This window comes from Orycteropus afer, unplaced genomic scaffold (genome assembly GCF_000298275.1).
Source record: "Orycteropus afer afer isolate SDZICR_OR568_19922 unplaced genomic scaffold, OryAfe1.0 scaffold00549, whole genome shotgun sequence".
NCBI lineage: Eukaryota > Metazoa > Chordata > Mammalia > Tubulidentata > Orycteropodidae > Orycteropus > Orycteropus afer.
Window position 1 is genome coordinate 371,456 of NW_006922136.1, and position 15,931 is coordinate 387,386.

Sequence of the window (15,931 nt, forward strand, 5' to 3'; positions counted from 1 at the left end):
AATGGGCAGAAGACATAATAGACACTTCATCAAGGAGGTTACAGGTGGCCAACAAACATGAAGAAATGCTCATGATCATTAGCCATTAGAGAGATGCAAATCAAAACAACGAGATACCATCTTGCTCCAGCACTAGTAGCAAAGTTCAACAAGACAGAAAATAACAACGCTGGTGAGGATGTGGAGAGATTGGGACTCTCATACACTTCTGGTGGGACTGTAAAATAGTACAACCACTGTGGAAAGCAGTATGGCTATTCCTTAAAAAGTTGGAATTAGAAATACCATTTGACCCAGCCATTCCTTTACTGGTATATATCCTAAAGAATGAGAGCCATGACAAGAATAGACATATGCACACCCATGTTCATTGCAGCACTATTTACAATAGTCAAAAGATGGAAACAACCTAGGTGTCCATCAACTGTGGGATGGATAACCAAACTATGGTACATACACACAATGGAATACTATGCAACCCTAACGAATAACCTAGAATCTGCAAAACACTGCATAACATGGATGAACTTGGAGGACATTATGCTGAGTGAAATAAGTCAATCGCAGAAGGACACATATTGTATTAGTCCACTATTGTAAAAGTCAAGGAAAGGTTTATATATGGAAGGAAATTTTCTTTGTTGGTTACCAGGAGTGGGAGGGTAGGGTAGGGAACACTGTTAGATAGGTAGAGACAAGTATTGATTTGGGTGAAGAGAAGGGCAATGTACCAAATATGAGTGATCAGCATGGTGGCATTGAGGAAGAGGAAGACATAGAGAGGTACATGGAAGGTACAGACAACAAAGATGAACCCTTTTGCATATACAGTACTGTGTTGTCAGTGAAGCCAAACATGGGTATATGGGTGGCTAGATGGGTGGACAGGCTGAACTATTAGGTATGTCTATGAAGCAGGAAGTGTTCCCAAGGCCATATATAGGGTTGGTAGACAATGGTCCTATAAGTGTATTTGTATGGTCTGTACGAATTCCCTGGTGTATAGTACAACTGACAAAGGATGAGGTTATAGTCACTTCTTGGTCACAGCCAGCTACCCAGAGGGACTGAGTAGTTGAACCTGTGGGCTCAGGACCATAGTCACAGGGCACATCAAGTTCAATTGGCACAACATACTACACAAAACATTGTTCCACCTCCTACTTGGCAAGTATTGAATGGAATCTTAAAACTTTCAAGCAGCCATCTAGATGCAATGATGGGTCTCTCTTCATCCAGAGCAAAGAAGAATGAAGAAATCCAAAGATTCATGGAAAGAATTAGTCCTAGACTGGTACACCATATGACCTGCAGCCTATATGACTATGAGACAACAAGAACTAGATGGTGTCCGGCTACCAGTGTCAACCACTCGGAGGGGATCTAGGTAGGAGATCCTGGATAGAGAGGGAGAACAATGTGGAAAGAAACTCAAAATCATTTGCATAAAAGAAAGGGAGGAGGACCAGGTTTGCTGGTCTGATAGAGCTTGGTGGAATCACTGAGACTATGGCTCCCATCTGCCCTTCAGGTCTGGAATTGAACCCACACCTGTGGCTTCCAGCCAAACAAAAGACAGGCATAGGAGTTGAACATTTACCTGTACACAGGTAAGAGGTGACTGTCGGGAGGAAGTGGGAAGGGAGCTGTTGCATTGTGGTAAATTGTGGTCAATGTCATGAGACACTAAGTGTATGTGAACTGCTGTATGGAAAGTGAATTTGCTCTGTAAATTTTCACCCAAATCACAAAAAGAAGAAGAAAAAAGAAAGAAACATTTTCCTTTATTTTCACATAGGTAAAAAGATATAATGATAAGGAGCTACACAGCTAACTAATATCCTTGTCTTATGCCTTTTTCTCCCTTCTGGAGCATTTTACCCATAGTCACTAGATTGATCCTTCTATGGTATTGTTTAAATCATGTCCTTTTTCTTCAAGTGGTTTCTCATGGGCTATGTGGATAAAGTCTAAAGTTAAGGTGACCAATTGTCCTGGATTTTCTGGGACTGAGGAGGTTCTCTGGATGTAAGGCGTTCAGTTGTAAAGCTGAGAAAGGACTGGCCACACTGGATAAAGTTAGTCACCTATCTAAAGTTTATATCTTGACATTCAAGCCCTCTAAAATCTGACCTTACATTACCTTTCCAGCCTCAGCTACTATTCATCTATATGTATGTTCAGTGCAGCTATGGTTAATTTTATTCCTATCTGTTCGGATGTCACGTGCTCCCCTGGTCTTAACTCCCTTCCATTGTTTTCATAAGAGGATTCAAGTTCTAGGCATGAGTTGCTGCATTGTTGGTTACCAGTGAGGATTTAGAAAACCTGGTGGTTCAACTGGAATCAACCATGGAATGAAATGTGGAAAAGAATACAAATTTCCTCTTTATCTCAGTTCTTCCCTTCTCATCTATAATTTGTTTCCCTTTTGATCCGTTCTGGTCCTGGGAGATAACACGTCCTTTCTCCTACTAACCTTCTTCAGGGCCTGAAGGTCATTTGGAAAAACTGGCCTTTTAAAATATCTCCCCCAAGTTGTTTTGGGGGCAACCAATGTGCAACCTTTAGATTGAATGTGTTCTACCAGAGCTTGAGATGTGATCCACTTAAGATGTCAATATATTTTTGCTCTTGACGAGTTAGCACACAAAAGCTTTATGCCTCCAAAGAACTTGAGGAATTCTATCTAACATGCAAAAAAAGTTGAGTTCACTTGCCATAAATATAATGGGATGTTAAAATTAGGTTCATTAATTTATTTGCATCCAAAGAAAAGGTTGGTATGTCCAATTGCATCAAATTCAACATTAGGAGAGTTTGTATTGAAAAAGTTGTGATCAAGTGTATTGCATACTATGGTAAAATAAATGATTAAGAATGTGGCTTTTTTACGCTTGTGACCTTAAACTTTGTATGGATCTAGGAACAAATTTTGGACTATGTGAATGCTTCATTCAAGAGACCAAAAGGAAATACATCTCTTGGCACATTCAAGTTTGTATAATGACAGCTGAAAAATACAGCATGAACATATAATAGTGTAGAGATACTCTGTGACAGTGATAATAAGAGATATTTATGAAGGGAAAAAGGAGACAAAGTTTTAGGAAATTTAAAGGACTGAAACATGAGGAAAAAATGATGAGAACTTTAATGAAGTTTTTGGGAAAATTAATGTACAGTTGAGTCTTGAACAACGCAGGTCTGAACTGTGTGGGTCCACTTATACATGGATTTTTTTTTCAAGATATGAATCTTGGAGATGTTCCAGAGCTAATAGACACCCACCAGCAGAATAAACAGAAGATGATTTTATGGAGATGAGTCTTCAAAACCAGTGTAGAAGAAGCAAACAAATTGTGCCAGAAAACAAACTTATATTAGACAATTTGGCAAAAGGGTTCTCATTATTCAAGACTGCTTTTGACTTCTCTTATGACATGAACCCTTGTTTGATAAGGGCACTGAAACTAAAGCAAAGGGTGGGAAGATTGGTACCATATAGAAACATTTTTAGAGAAATAAAAAAGGAAAAAGTCAGGCAGAAATTATGATGTATTTCTGTAAAGTTATACTGCCTCTCCTGCGTCCCCTCCCATGTCCTCTTCTTCTGCCTCTCCCAACCCTGAGACAGTATGACCAACCCTCTTCATCCTCCTCTTCTTCAGCCTACTCAATGTGAAGTCGATGAGGATAAAGACCTTTATGATGATCCACTTCCACTTAATGAATAGTAAATAATCATCACACCATACAGTTAACAAACTTACCTGTTGTGTATGTATGTGAGTGTCTTCGTGTGAAAATCTTCTAAGTGTAAACCAAGAACTGTGTTGACTGTTTATGTTATCAGTAAGGCTATTAAGTTTTTTGGGAGTCAGAAGTTATACACGGACTTTGAACATTGTTCAGTGGTCAACTGTAGAACCCAATGGTGATTCCATAGTCATATACCAACCAGATCTGCATAAGAGCAAGGAAGTCAGCACAATGGTTTCCAAATGGAGCAGTAACTTAAACTGGGAAATAAAGATGATATGAGTAGAGGAGGTCAAGTGATAAAAGTAGTTGGGAGATATCAATAATATGAAGTTGATGAAATATTGCAGTGAAATTGTTTGAAAATAAATGCTTTGTCAATTTTCAGGGGTGTCAAAGCCTAAAATTATATCCAATGAAGTAAGGAATGGAAACTTTTATTCTGCATTATCTATTTTTGTTTAACGCTTCTGTTTTCATTAACCATTTTATCACCTGGAAGCAATTTATGTTCTAAGAAGACCTGGGAAATACACAGAATTAGACCATATACTATAGGTGCCCTCTGTGTAACAATGTATATTAATAATGATAGCAGTTAACACTTAATTCAGTAAGTTCAGTATGTGGAGCACTGTGCTATGCATAACTACATCACCTGTTTCATTTAAGCTTTACATTTCTCTGGGGAGGTAAGTGCTCCTGTTATTATCCCCATTTTTCAGAAGAGAAAAGTGAGGTTTAGTAACTTTAGGATCAGTAAAATAATCGTCAAAAATTAAGTGGCAAAAGGACAAGGACACTCAAGGGTCAGCCTATCCATTTACTACTTCTACTCTATTGCATGTACAAAAATACAATATACCGTATAAGGGCCCTGGTGGTGCAATTGTTAAGTGCTCAGCTGCTAACCGAAAGGTTACCTGTTCAAACCCACCAGGTGTTCCGTAGGAAAAAAGACCTGGAAGTCTGCTTCCATAAAGATTACAGCCTATGATTGTGGTAAATTGTAGTCAATATCATGAGACAAAGTGTATGTGAGCTGCTGTATAGAAAGTAAATTTGCTCTGTAAACTTTCACCCCAATCATCATCATCATCATCATCATCATCATCATCAAAGATTACAGCCTATGAAACCCTATGGGGCAGTTCTATTCTGTCCTATCCTACAGGGTCTCTGTGAATGAGCATCAAATAGATGGCACACAGCAACATAAGGCATACACTGTGCAATTATTTCAGTCTCCATGATGCCTTTTTGTCATTTTTTAAATCTCTTCAAAATACTTGTTTTTCTTGTGCGTGGTCATCTAAGGTGAAACTATTGGTCTTGCCCCATATGGAGCAAAGAAGAGTGAAGAAAATCAAAGATACAAGGAAACAGTCCAAAGGACTAATGGGCCATGGGAACTCCAGCCTCCATGACTCTTGAGACTAGAAAAACTAGATGGTGCTTGGCTATCTTTGCTGACCACTCTGAAAGGGATCACAATAGGAGGTATTGTATAGAATGAGACAAAAGTGTGGAACAGAACTCAAAATAATAAAAAAGACAGTGTTACTGGCTTGATAGAGACTGGTGGAGTCCCTGAGACTATGGCCCTTAGACACCCTTCAAGTCTTGAATTGAGCTCACTCCTGTGGCTCAACTTTTAGCCAAACAATAGGCCTATGAGGTGAGCAATAATACCAGGGAAGTACAACTCATTAGAACAATGAACTGTATGAGATCAATAGGGCAACATTTTCCCAGGGACAAAGCTAAGAAGGCAGGAAGGGATAGGAAAGAAGGACGAAGGGAAATGGTAAATACAGGGAGGAAGTGGGAAGGTGGGAAGAGTGCTGTTAGGTTGTGGGGATTGCAATGAATGTCACGAAGTGTGTATGAATTGTTGAATGGAAACCCAATATGCTCTGTAAACTTTCACCCACATCACAATTCTTTAAAAATATTAATTTTTGCCTTATTTTAAAGGCATAGTATTTTATTTGTCTAAAAGAAAGGGACCAGCTGAATATAATGTGATTTGCCTCTGAGCCTGGACCTATGAAGAGATGGTGATGTCAGTTATCCTTCAGATGACAAGTACCTCTTAGCTGAACCCATTTGAATCTGACTCCAGAAGAGAGATGGAAATGGACATTAAAACACTTCCAGTGCCATACCAAACTTGTGGCTGGTAGTTGAGCTCTTAACTCTTTGTGCCTTCCAGGGACTCTGTGGTACCTTAATGCCTCTATTTTACTGACAGCCACAGCAAGCCAAATTCTTTTAAACCAAATAAATAGTCTGTTGTCCCCATCTAGGAGTCCTGGTGAAACAGTGGTTAAGTGCTTGGCTGCTAACTGAAAGGTCTGTGGTTTGAACCCACCTCTCTATGGGAAAAAGATGTGGCAGTCTGCTTCTGTAAAGATTTACAGCCTTGGAAACCCTATAGGGAAGTTCTACTCTGTCCTACAGGGGGCACTATGAGTTGAAATCTACAGCAATGAGTTTGGGTTTTTGTGGCATGTATTGTACTAGCATTTTCCATTTATTCCCCACAATTGCCCTATGAAATAGAGGAACTACTGTCATCTCCATTTTATAAATGAGAAAATGATGCCCTGGAAATGTGAGTGACTTTCCCCAGGTCATATAGCTAGTAAGTTGCAATTTTATCCTTAGTCACTCTGGTTCCACAGCTCCTGCTCTTTCTGCTGTACTGTGCTGCCTCCTTAAAGAGACAAATTAAGATTTTCTGTTTCCCAAACTCCTAGCAAAGTATTTAATATGCATTTGTTGAATGAACACTTTCCCACCAAGGAATCAGATTATCAGTATTTCCCCCCAACTTATCTGGCCATAAAGAAAAAAAATGCAGAGGTTATATGTGCCTTGGATGGATGGGTCTAACTATTTTTTTTTCTTTTTATTGTGATTTGGGTGAAAATTTACAGAGCAAATTCACTTTCCATACAGCAGTTCACATATACTTTGTCTCATGTCATTGACCACAGTTTACCACAATGCAACAGCTCCCCTCCCACTTCCTCCCCATAGTTACCTCTTCCCTGTGTCTGCCCTCCATACACTCCTGCCCCCTGAGCTGTCTCCCTGTGCATAAGCAGCCCTTCTTTCTCCCATGCTTGTTCTCTCCAAGGAGCATATCTACCTCAGGTAAATGTTCAGCTCATATGCCTGTCTGTTGTTTGGCTGGAAGCCACAGGTGTGCATTCAATTCCAGACCTGAAGGGCAGCTAGGGACCATAGTCTCAGTGGTTCCACCAGGCTCTATCGGACCAGAAAACCTGGTCCCCCCGCTTTTTTTTCCAAATGATTTTGAGGGGTCTAACTATTTTTGAGGCCTAAGCTAAGTGGTACAAAAATGCTGACACTTCCACTGTTGCTCTGGACTCTGAAGGGCTTAAGCTTCCCCTGAAGCAAAGAGCTTAGCTTACCTCTTTCTGGTGGTATTTGATTGCCACCTTCAGCTTGGCCAAGTCATGGTACTTCTGAGGGTCAAGCTCTTCACTGTGGTCATCTCGATGGTTGAGGATGATCTCTAGTTCCCGGGAGCTCCGAGCTTGGTCCAGCAGGTCTTTGGCAAAGAGCTTACACTGCTGGGAGAGCTCTTCATACTCAGCCTTGAATTCATTTTCCACCTTGCTCAGCTCCTTGAGTTCCCAGCCCAGGCGGAAAGCAGTTAGAATAGGGTCCTCACTTGATAAGGCAATGAGTGAGGGACTTGCTAGAGCCTTATAGATATTCAGCCGGGAGCGAGAGTGGCGCAGGCTGTCTACCTCTGAACTGGACACACACTCCACACAGTTGCAGCGGATCTGGTGGGGCCGTGGGATAGTGACCCGTTTTTGGACAAGCAATTTGATGATTTCATAGTTGTTGGTGTGGGCAGCCAGCATGATAGGAGTGATGTCCGGTGTGAACTCTGAGAACTGAGTGTCCATCATCAGAGTGGGGACCTAGGTACAAGAAAATGAGAAGCATAGAAGAGCAGGATTAAGGCTTGGAGAGAGACGGAGTACAGGGACTATCAAATGTTGATAATTCAGGAATTGGAGTCATCATTTTTGTCTCATTTCTCCTCCTTACCATAATAGCTAACATTTGTGGAGTGCTAGTCTGTGCCAGGAAGCCCAGGTGGTACAGTGGTTAAGCACTTGACTATAAGCTGAAAAGTTGGCAACCTACTCCCATAAAAATTTACAGCATTGGAAACTCTATGGGGCAATTCTGCTCTGTCCTATAGGGTCACTATGAGTCAGAATTAACTCGGCAGCAATGGGTATGGGGCTCTGTGCCAGGAAGTTTTCTAAGCACTTTATATCTGTTTACTCATTCAATCCATCACAGCCTTGTTGAGAAATATTCTCTCCACAGCTTTTAGTAGCCAATATTCAAACCCAGGCAGTCAGACTCTAGAGCTTGTTTCTTAAAACTATATAATTACAACATGCCCAATTCTGTCTGAGACATAGTAGAGATACAGAGAAGTAATGGACATTTTTTCTTGACCTGGTGCTTAATTGGGAGTTCTGGTGGCATAGTACCTAAGGCATCTGACTGCTAATCAGATGGCTGGCAGTTCAAACCCACCAGCCACTCCTCAGAAGGAAGATTAGGCAATCTTCTTCCGTAGAGATACAGCGTTGGAAACCCAAGGAGGGGTTGCTATGAGTTGAATCAACTCGATGGCAGTGAATTTTCTTTTTTTTGCTTTGGGTGCTTAATTAGGTAGATTAGCATTAGATAAAGTTTGCACATAGTAGTTTGTATTCAGTTCCAATTGAGCAGTAGAGACTGCAAGAATATTTGTTTGAAGATAAACAATCAGTAATCTTTAAGACCATGCCATGCCACCAAATCAAGTCCTAGGGGGTGATGGGAAGACTCCCTCAAATAGTTACACTGACTTTGTATATGGGATTCCAGAGGACCAAAAACCAAGGCCAGACACAGTTTGTCCAACTTCCTGTATGTCCCATTAAGGTAGAGAGAATTCATTATTGTCAGGAAGGAGTATTTTGTAAATGAGGATTTCCTAGTTTTAGGGGAGCAGTTAATAATAGCAAAGGGACTTTTCCATGAGGGAATGCTTGTTGTCCCTGGGTGGTGCAACAGTTAAGTGCTTAACTACCAGCCATAAGGCTGGTGGTTTGAACCCAACCAGAGGTGCCTCAGAAGACAGTCCTCGCAATCTGCTTTGAGCACAGCCTTGAAACTCTATGGAACAGCTCTACTCTGCCCACATAGGCCCACGGCAACTAACAACAATGCTTGGCATAAATACCATTTAGAGGTAAAAGGTATGGGGTTCTTTGTGTATTCGGGAGCATTTCTGGGTGAGTGTATCTGCTGATCTAAATTAACTAAAAAACTTTGGATGTAAAGTGTGTCTTTTGGGACCTAGCTTATTCTCAGGAACTGAAGCAGCTCACTAGACCCATAACTCACTGCTGTCGAGTCGGACCTGACTCATAGCAACTCCTCCTTGGGTTTCTGAAGCAGTATCACTACTGAAGTAGATCGCCCAACCTTTCTTCTGAGGAGTGACTGGTGGGTTTGAACCGCCAGCCTTCTGGTTAGCAGTCAAATGCCTTAGGTACTACGCCACCAGATCTCCCACTAGACCCATTGTAGAGTTTAAATTTGGTAGTATCAAGAGTTAGAGAATGAGAGGACTGGGATAGTCATAGGAGGCTTCATGGAAGGTGAGCTGTGTATTCAAAGCATGCAAAGAATTCCAGAGGATTGTGGAATATTGACCTTAATACACTTAAGGCAAAACAAACAGTTCCAAATACTCATTCTAACTGGGGAGAACATGGATAACTGAGATTCTCACAGACTAGACAAATCTTGTTTTTATCAAAAACTTCTTTCTCTTTACCCTCAAAGCTACTTGCTTTTGTTTTGTTTTAAACCCACAGTTACTGGCAAGCTGACAAATGGATGAGTTACAGTTTTTCATCATCTTGCTTCCCTCCCACCTTGAGTGAGGGCTTCCCAAACATGGAAGTGGCCAGAAAACAGAGTGGGAGAGAGGTAGAGGAGGAAGTAGAGGAGGGGGGAGAGGAATCTGTTTCCTTTACCAGTTGCTTCATCAGCCTCTGAACAGTTGAGACCTGGCTGCACATTGGTCATCAAGGGCACGTTGGAGCAGCAAGTAAAACATTTAGTGGAAGTATTTACAAACCAGACAGCAGGAAGTGAGCAACTGGCTCATAAAGTAGATTGGACAAAGAAAAGAAAATCTCAGAAATTAACATAAACCTACAGGCTAACCAAGAAGTAAGTCTGAGTGAACATAAGTACAACATCCCAACATCTGGCACAAAGCCTAATGTTGGGAGAGATGTTAAATGAGCAATTTGTCACAGTCTGCCCAGGAAAAAAAGGAGCTTAGATGTGGGAAATCCACTCTTTCTCAGTGAGCAGGGGCATTCTTCAGTCTCTGTCATAGTTTAGAGCAGGGGGAGATAGCCTGTAACATAGGATTCCCTGAGACTGCAGGCATGTGACTATTCCCTATGATGTCTTGTGCTGTTCTCTCTCGCCCTCTCTAATCTTATTCTTTTATTCTTCTTCCTTTTCCTTTAATTTTGTGCCAGTGCTGCCAGGCTTGGCTGAGATCAAGTGGTACCTGTGAATATCGCTCAGCCCCACTTATGTCATGGAGCTGAAATATCGCTGTTTATGCCTAGGATATGAAATGTTCTGGGAACCATCTGATTCCATTATCGTTGACCTAGCGCTCAGCAGTGATCCTCCATTTGACATCCTGGGTATGTGACACCAGAGTGGAAATCTTTTCTAAGGAGACTGGTCTATGCTGACTGACCATGTTCTCATTCCCAGACTGTCATTTCTCCTCGAATCACTTTTATTCCCTCACAGGTTGCCATACCCACCTCATTCACTGCTCTCTGTACCCACCTTCCTGTGATGCCCTGTGTGGAATGGTCTGCCCCCTTTTTGTTCCTTCAATAGCTCCTCCTCCTGTGATCTCATCTCTTGCTAACCACCCTAATGTTGTGGGTGCTACATTACATCTGAGACCTCACTTTTCTGATACTGTCTTTTATTCTCTATTTCACATATGTCTCTCTTGCCCTCTTGATAAGATTGTGACTTCTTTGAAGATAGAACCGTCTTCTTCTTGTTGTTATTTGCCGTTGAGTTGGACCTAACTCATAGCGACCCCTCCTTGCGTGTCTGAGGTGGTATCACTACGGAAGTAGACTGCACAACCTTCCTTCCGAGGAGTGGCTGGTGGGTTTGAACCACCAGTCTTCTGGTTAGCAGTCCAGTGCCTTAGGCACTATGCTACCACAGTCTTTGTTGTTGTTGTTGTTAAGTGCCGTTGAGTCGTTTCCAACTCATAGCGACCCCATACACAGCAGAACAAAACACTGCCTGATCTCACCACAGTCTTGTTGTTGTTGTTGTTATTTGCCGTCGAGTCGGCCCCGACTCATAGCGACCCCTCCTTGGGTTTCCAAGGCAGTATCACTACGGAAGTAGGATTGCCCAACCTTCCTTCCGAGGAGTGGCTGGTGGGTTTGAACCGCCAGCCTTCTGGTGAGCAGTCAAGTGCCTTAGCCACTATGCTACCAGAGCTCCCAAGTCTTAGTCTCCTCTTATTTGCCCCACTGCATCTAGCACAGTGCTAAACACAGATTTGTCACTCGACTAAAGGCAATTCCATTTCTTATTCTCAAATTAAGAAATCGACTCTCTTACTTACCAGCCTGGCTTCCACAATTTCTATCAATGTGAGCTAGTTCTCTTAGACTTTTCCTTCCCATGCCCAGCTGAGAAGGTGGACATTCTAAGACTCTAAGGTGGGGTTAGCTGACTGGCTCCGTAGGAAATAAAAGAAAAATGCTTGCTTGCCATTCTCACAATTCCATTGCTTCAGAATAGAGATTCTGATCAATACAGCACAGATTTCTACTCCTTTTCCTCCATCTGCTTCTCCTTCCCCTCATCCTGCTGTTTCTTCCCCAGGCTATGCAGGGACCATGGACTATCAACAGGACAGAGTGGTATAGAAAGAGACAGTTCTATAATGAGGGTCAAAGGTTCTGCTAATAATCTGGACTTCACGATATAGTTTACCACAGGTGCCATAAAGGCAACAGAAATGAGTTAAGAGAGCCAGGTATAGGTACATACAGCGGCATATCTACAGAAAACAAGGTGTATGGCAATTAGCTCAAAATTGCTGAATGATCTCTCACAGTTGGTGATGGAAACTGACAGCCCATTGAAACTGTTTATTGGCAACCCCCTTCCTTCAAGTAATGCTCAGGACACATGCCATACCTTAGATACACCTTTAGGTACATACACATAATTTGGGCGAGTGAACCGTTGGAACTAGAACTGTAGAGCACATGCTCTCGAAGGGGGAAGCTGCTGCTCAGTTCCTGTCAATTGTTATAGCATGAAGGAGCACCTAGTATAATTTTTCAAGAGAAGTCAGAAATGTGGACTTTGGGTAAATTTTCTTAAAGTATTGGTTCAAAAAATTTAAAGACAATGTTCAGGACAAACAAAACATGTTTGCAACAATGACAAACAGAAAGAGTATCTGCTGAGGCTGCTTATGTATATGAATTAAGGTCACTGAATTTTATTAAAGTTTCTCATCCTGGAACATTTGGGTTCTTCTATGTGGCTGGTCAGCTAATCTCTGAGAACTAACCCACCCCAAAGTGTTAATTGCTGATAACTTTATTTAGAACTATCCCACTTCCACTCCATGTTTTAACTGGAGGTACTTAGAAAAAATACCTTGGCCCTGAGGTGAGAATTTCAAGAAGGAGGTTGGTGGGGACTTAAATTTGGTGAAGGTCTTTCCAGGGCCATCATGATGCACTCTGCAGCTTGCTTCCTATTCTAGTTTCAGATAAAGTGGACTCTACTGGCAGTGGTTCTGTACCTATGCTTTCTCCTAGCAGCTGTCAAGAAAAGTTGTGAAAGACTTTGAATTTGGAAAAACAATACCAACAACAACAACAAAAAATCTCCAGAGGTCCCTTCTAGTAAACCCTTCTGGATTATCTGTGCTTTTCATCATCTTTGAGTTCTTTTATAACTCTGTAAATTGTCAAAAATTTATAGTAATGCAAATAATTATCCATACCAAAGCAAATGAAATTTGTCTGGTGGAATGCAATTGATGACTGCCATGTGCATATTGCATCTTTTGTAAATCTATTTCATTCCCGATGGCCTGCAGCAGAGTGAGCAGACTTTTCCAGTAAAAGACTAGATAGTTAAGTATTTTAGGCTTTGTGGGCCATACAACTCACCATTGTAGCAGGAAAGCAGCCATAAACATTACATAAATAAATAGGTGTGGCTGTGCTCCAATAAAATTTTATTTACAGAAACAGGTGGCAGGCTGGATTTGGCTTGCAGGCGGTAGTTTTTGGACTCCTGATTTAGAGGCTCCCTCATTAATGAATGAGTTAAAATCTTTGACGTGTATTTATTTAAATTTGTATGACAATCATGATTTAACTTTTTGAAAAAAAAAAAAAAAATCCCTTAACAGCCATTCTGTGTTCAGATTGAGGTCAAGTAGAAAATTCTATTTTATTCTTTTCTTATCTGCGTATGTAGTTTTGCCTTCTGTTTGAACTCCAAAATCATATTGAATGATCTTTGGCTTCCCATTGAAAATCATATATTATAAAAGGAAAAAAAAAGTAGTTTGGGGAAGAAGATGGAAGGAAATTAACAGGTCAAGAATTAGATTTGGTTTGTATTATCTACAATTGTATTTCTAAAGCAACCTGGGGCATGAACCAAACTTGATTGAATTGTAAAATTTGCAATGATGCGGGCTAAGAATATGTCCCCTAAAGAAGTAGCATTGCCTACATCTCCCTGGGGCTATGCATTCAGGCCCTAATGAGTTTGCTCCTGGATGTGCCCTAGAACTCCTTATTGAAAAGCTAGCATTATATTCTGGGATCTTTCTGGATTAATGAGCATGGGACAGAGCTGCTTGGCTCAGACCCCATCACATAAAACCCTTGCAGTACAGTGAACAAAGTAAGCTAATGTCAGCTTCATATTTTCAGCCGAATTCTATTGCCAGAGGACACAATGCAGGAATAGGCAATTCTCTACTCTCCCCACTCTCAGGGGTGGCTAGAGCTTTTACAAGATTACTGTTCTCAAGGGGCCCAAATAATACATTCATTTCCATTAACCTCATCACTGGACACAATCTATTAATTGGAATTTTTCTGAGCCCTATTGTTACCAGCCTTAGATAGGCACCCTTGGTTGAGTTTATCACAGGCTTCTGAAATTAAACCCCCCATTTGTAATTAATGGACAGACCCTTATCAGGATCCACCTCATTCATGTCCACAATGCCATCTGGTCACAGGCTGAACTTCCCCAATTGGTACTTCCTCCCACAGCTAGCCTGATAGCATCATGTTGGAAATGAATCTCCTGTCTTGTGCCTGGATTTAGTGAAATTGCAATCTCTCTTCTTCTACCTGCTGGGCCCCTTGTTCCCCCACCCAATCATGCCAGATAGAAATCAACATTCGGTCTTTTTCAGCAGCCCAAGGAACTACTGGAAACCAAATTTCATTTCTTTGTATTACTCAGAAATGAAGAACACTAGCATCTAATCATGTTACATTACAGCGGCCCACTCTGCCTACCTGTAAATTCACATAGCTTGTAGTGGTGAAGCATGAGCTACTTTGGGGCGGCCACTGAAATCAGATGGGAAATAATATGTTTGCCAGACTCTTGTGAAAATGGAACTAGCAGAATTAAGATTTGCTAGGAGCTCTGGTAGCATAGTGCCTAAGGCATTTGACTGCTAACCAGAAGGCTGGTCGTTCAAACACACCAGCCACTCCTTGGAGGGAAGGTTGGGCAGTCTACTTCCATAGTGATACCACCTCAGAAACCCAAGGAGGGGTTGCTATGAGTCGGATGCGACTTGACGACAGTGAGTTTATTTTTTTTTTGGTTAATTTGTGTTGTTGTTGTTATGTGCCATCGAGTCGGCCCCGACTCATAGTGACCCCTCCTTGGGTTTCCGAGGCAGTATCACTATGGAAGTAGATTGCCCCATCTTCCTTCTGACGAGTGGCTGGTAGGTTTGAACCGCCAGCCTTCTGGTTAGCAGTCAAGTGCCTTAGCCACTATGCTTCCAGAGCTCCCTTTTGGTTAATTATAGGATATTAATTAGCCTTTTCAACTAATGTTCTACCTTAAACGTAGATAAACATTATATAGCAGTGCTCAATGTTCTGCAGTTCACAAAACTATTCTAAATTTCTCATCAGATGTAGGCTCTTAATTTTTTTAAATATAAAACTGGAGTTAAGTCTATGAGAAAATAATACATGGTTAGCTCCATAGGTTATAAGTTTATAATTTCAGGGTTCTATTTGGAAGAGACCTGGAAAGGCATTTTTCTCAAATCTAGAATTTTCACAGAGGGTTAAATGAGCCATTAGTACATTTTTCTTTGCAAAATATGGGTTATAATGAAAGATGAGGCATCACTGACTCCAAAATTAAGTTGCACCCTGTGATGGATATTAGAAAGCAAGGAAAAAGTAAAAGAAGTCAAGATAGGAAGGGGAGACACTGATTGGCCTTTGAGGAGACAGTTCTATGAAGGCATTCTGTATAGAGTTAAGATATGACATTTTTCATTTTTTTTTTAAACTATCATCAACAACAACAAAAAACCTGGCCCAGATGGTTTCACTAGCAAGTTCTACCAAACATTCAGAGAAGAGCTGACATCAATTCTACTCAAACTATCCCAGAATATAGAAAAAGAGGAAGTATTCCTGAATTATTTTTATGAAGTGAGCATAACTCTGATACCAACGCCAGGCAGACACCACTAAAAAAGCCAATTAAAGACCAATATCCCTCATGAACATAGATGCAAAAATTCTCAACAAAATCCCAGCCTATAGACTACAGCAACACATCATAAAAAATAATACATCATGATCAGTGGGTTTCATACCAGATATGAAAGGATGGTTCAACATTAGAAAAATAATAAACATAATTCATTACATAAGTAAAACAAAGGAAAAGAATCACCTGATCATATCAATCAATGCAGAAAAGGCATCTGACAAAATCTAACACTCAT

At 41.0% G+C, this 15,931-nt stretch overlaps 1 protein-coding gene across 1 annotated transcript in view; it reads right to left on the minus strand.

Moving 5' to 3' along the window:
* TRPC5 (transient receptor potential cation channel subfamily C member 5) overlaps positions 1-15,931 on the minus strand; it is a 210,457-nt gene that overhangs the window by 165,920 nt on the left and 28,606 nt on the right. The window contains exon 2 of the mRNA XM_007955942.1: positions 7,206-7,727. Within this exon, the coding sequence (XP_007954133.1) occupies positions 7,206-7,727 (522 nt within the window). The remainder of the gene's footprint in view (positions 1-7,205; positions 7,728-15,931) is intronic.